Raw genomic sequence first — 3,651 nt, 5'->3', positions numbered from 1 at the left:
GAGATATCAAAAAAGTACTCCAGAGTGTTGTTCAGCATGGGGGTGAGTAGAAAATGAAGGCTAATCATGTTTTGGGTGCACTATTCCTTTAAAGCCAACATTACAGGGGCAAGTTTGTGCAACAACTGAGGGACGTGAGGGCCAAAAAGAGCAGGGATCCAGGTGGAAAAAAGGTCCCAGCGTTCTTGCGCACCTCGCTCTTCTAGCTGGTCCATCTTGATCACTGATTTTCCCGAAATAATGGTCATAAAAACAAAACAAGCCAGTAAGGTCTCAAACAGGATGTAGATTTGCCCAATCAGAGACCTCCTGTCTGCAGTTGGGAGAGGTGCACCAGAATGTCTGTGGAAGGGGGCGGGGCACATCTGCGTAAAGTACGACAAACATGCAGATGACCTGGTTTCTGGGTTGAAACCAGCCTTCACTCAGGCATGATTCGCCCTCCTTTTGGCCACTTTTGAATAAATAAAGACAAGATTTCTTTGGTTGGCAATTAATAGCTGTGCTGATAATCTAGCCTAAGTCAGTAAATTGGTGGGAATAACTGGATTTTAACAGCTGGTCCAGAAGCCACTGGGAATGTGAGAGGCTAAGAATCCAGGTGAGTAAGCGGATTACAGTTATTATTACTCAACTAAGAACATTCAATTGGTTTTACCCTTCAATTTGGATGATTTATCAATTAACTACAATTTCTAGTCATAGTTAATTGTGTATTCATAATCTAATAGTAAAATATCACAACAGCACTATATAAATGGACTAAATTGAAGTGAGTTAATGTCTGTGGCAATGTGTTTCACTTGGCAAATTCAAAAATTGAATCTAGAATGTAAATATCATGAAATACAATAATAATTGAATAATAATAATAATATGACTAAGATTCTTTACTCTTTGAAACAATGTTTGATGTGTTTTTTTCATTTTATCAGTAAAAAGATGAGGTTTATGGTTAAATACTAACCCGGCAGTTGCTGAGCTCTTCGGCTGTGAAGATGATGGTTCCACACTTCTTACCAGGGATTCCTCTGTCAGCGACACGAGCAAAGAAACAAAACAAGCACAAAAAAACCAAAGCATTAACTTTTTCATCAAGACATTTGTTGTTCATCTTATATGAAGTTAAGCCTCAAAACAGTTGAGTGAAAATAATAAAAAATTAAAAAAAATCCAAAGCTTAAAGCCCTGATTCTTTTAGCTTTAATGGCAGCTTCACTGCAGAGAAATGGTGGGAAAGTGGACAAAGAGGGGAGTTATCCCCTCTAGGGGTTTCTCACATGCAATGATGCTTCTTTTTTCCACCATGGGCAGTGATAATCAGTCAGCGCTGCAGTGAAGGAGCCGTCATTTTGAAAGTGTGAGTAGAAAGCAAAAAAGAGTGGAGGTTCTAAGAAACATAATGACCCAGATTCCCAGCTGATCAAGCTGAGCTGGCTTGAGTTTCTGTCTTTAATGTGAACCAGTGACTCAGAATGGAGTATCCCATCAGGGTCTCCAGACTATAAAATGGGCCTATTTACCCCATATACTCCAATACCCCAGTTTTTCCTGTAAAGGGCTGATAGAGAACAACAACATGATTAAAAGTTTCCAAGTGAGGATAGAGAGTGGTGTAAACCGTTCTCATCCTCTTCATAAATCCCTGTGGTTGTTAAGTAGCTCTCCACCCCACAGCACGACACGGCACTTGGTTCCATCCACTTGAAGCCACGCCGCTGCTATGCACGCTTTGATTAAAATGCTAGCTGAAATATGAAGCTGCTGCTGTAAAATCTGGGATCCACTCAGAGATGTAAAGATATTCCAGTGCATGCATGGCATGCAGTATGCTGAAAGGTAAACTAATCTCCCTGACAGACTGGGGTCTGTGCCTGCTACTTTTTTCCTACTGTTCTGTGAACATGGTCACGTAAACCCAAGGTCTGCTGAGACACCTTGACTTGAAGGGAAATTAATTCCACTCATCCCATTTCTTTTCAAAGCAGTTTTGGTTTTTAATCAATCTCTCCTGACCTTCCAGCTTTACCAAAGGATACTAACAGAGATGCATGAGCATTTGTATAAAGCTAAATTACTTTTCACTAAAAACACAGAAGACAATCGTGAGATATTTTCTCTTGGAGGAGTAAAGCACCACTCAGTGTCTGTGGGTATATGTGTATACTTCTTCATGGGCGTTTTTCGTGGTTTATTTACTGACCTTCTGAGGACCAACAGGGCTTGGTATGCAGCGAATCAACTTTAGCTAATGGAAAATGTTGATAACCATTAAGGGAAATGTTGGGGTTAGCAATAAATGAAGCAAATAAAATGAATGTAAGCTTACAGATATGAACCTGAGTGTGTGTCTAGTGGGGTTTCCCACAGAAGAAGGGTTATTTTTTCAGATAACACTTCTCTCATCCTACACCTCTCGTGTAAATCCCTTCTGCTGTTTATTATACTACGATGCACACGGAGGATTATGCAATTCCACTGAGGCAAAATCCCAAATTTATTTCATTTTACACTTAACTGAATGTTGGTTATTGATAATACTCTTCATTAAAACAACATCACTTAAAAAAGAGAAAATCTTTCAGAACCAAGGCCAGCTCCGTCTATCTATTAAACCCTTACAGGACACGGCACAGGGCTAATGGTCCCACCTCAATCTGAGCTCTAGCTCTGCCTCAAACAACACGCTTCTCGGTTTTATGTTAAAAGCAAACATAAAGCTGCCTCATAAGTAGTTATCTTGGTATAAATACTGTTTTGTTTATCTCAATTTAACATAAAGACAGAAAACAAAATGCTGACATTAGCAGCCGGAGTTGTGCAGGTAGTTTGGAGGTTGGTTGAGGACCCAAATGCAGAGATGAGGGAAGCAGAAATGAGTTCTTGCAGGTTTAATAAAATAAAAAGGACAACAGAAACAAAATACATGAATCAAACCCAAAAAAAACAGCAGACATCAGGAGAAAGCACACATGGAGAGCCAAGTAACAACAAGGAACCAGCACTGAAGAGCTGCAGGAGAGTATATATGGGATCCAGAACAAAGACTGGGCTAATCAGCTGATATGAAGCAGCTGTGGATGGAAGAGACCAGAAGGGAGCTAGGGAAGACGAGAAGGGCACAAAGTGACAACAGAGAGTAACTAAAAACTGCTTAAATATAACACAAAATGGAAACTCAACCAAAGATCAACAAAACAGAATGACTTAGATAACTGAGCACTCAAAGTCCAAAAGGGGAGAACCATAACACGTATATGGAGGTAATTTGGACTTTTCAAAAGTCCATTTTGGTCCCCTACACTTTTTAATGTCCAAATAAAACTTTTACGCTACAGAACACAGACAGCAGGGTTAGGGTTAGCACTAGGACCAAGCAGAAAACTGCAGCTGAAGCTGAAGAGTGCTTCCCTGAATTTTGACACTTTACCAACATCTGATTAGTGTGGAGTAAGAAATGTTGAGATATGTCTGTTCTTAGCCTCACAGACTCCAAACGAAGGTCGTGAGAGATAAGGATAAGTTACACAGCCTCCTTCATGGCATGAAGGGGAGGACTGCTGTTTTGAGAAAATCCATCTTGCCAGCGAAAGTTATATAAACCTATATATTTGTAAGGTATAAATGTAGGTACTGAGCTTGCTGCAGTTA

General features: G+C 40.0%; 1 protein-coding gene across 1 annotated transcript in view; it reads right to left on the bottom strand.

The window, feature by feature from the left end:
- The window catches only part of LOC107084265 (copine-8-like), an 86,128-nt gene that overhangs the window by 26,417 nt on the left and 56,060 nt on the right, over positions 1 to 3,651 (bottom strand). The window contains exons 8-9 of the mRNA XM_015374022.1: positions 1,541 to 1,561; positions 968 to 1,031 (exon numbers count right to left, since the gene is read on the bottom strand). Of these exons, the coding sequence (XP_015229508.1) occupies positions 968 to 1,031; positions 1,541 to 1,561 (85 nt within the window). The remainder of the gene's footprint in view (positions 1 to 967; positions 1,032 to 1,540; positions 1,562 to 3,651) is intronic.

The sequence above is a fragment of the Cyprinodon variegatus genome, unplaced genomic scaffold (assembly GCF_000732505.1).
Source record: "Cyprinodon variegatus isolate N-32 unplaced genomic scaffold, C_variegatus-1.0 Scaffold5, whole genome shotgun sequence".
Taxonomy (NCBI): Eukaryota; Metazoa; Chordata; class Actinopteri; order Cyprinodontiformes; family Cyprinodontidae; genus Cyprinodon; species Cyprinodon variegatus.
This window is presented reverse-complemented; position numbering and strand designations above follow the sequence as displayed.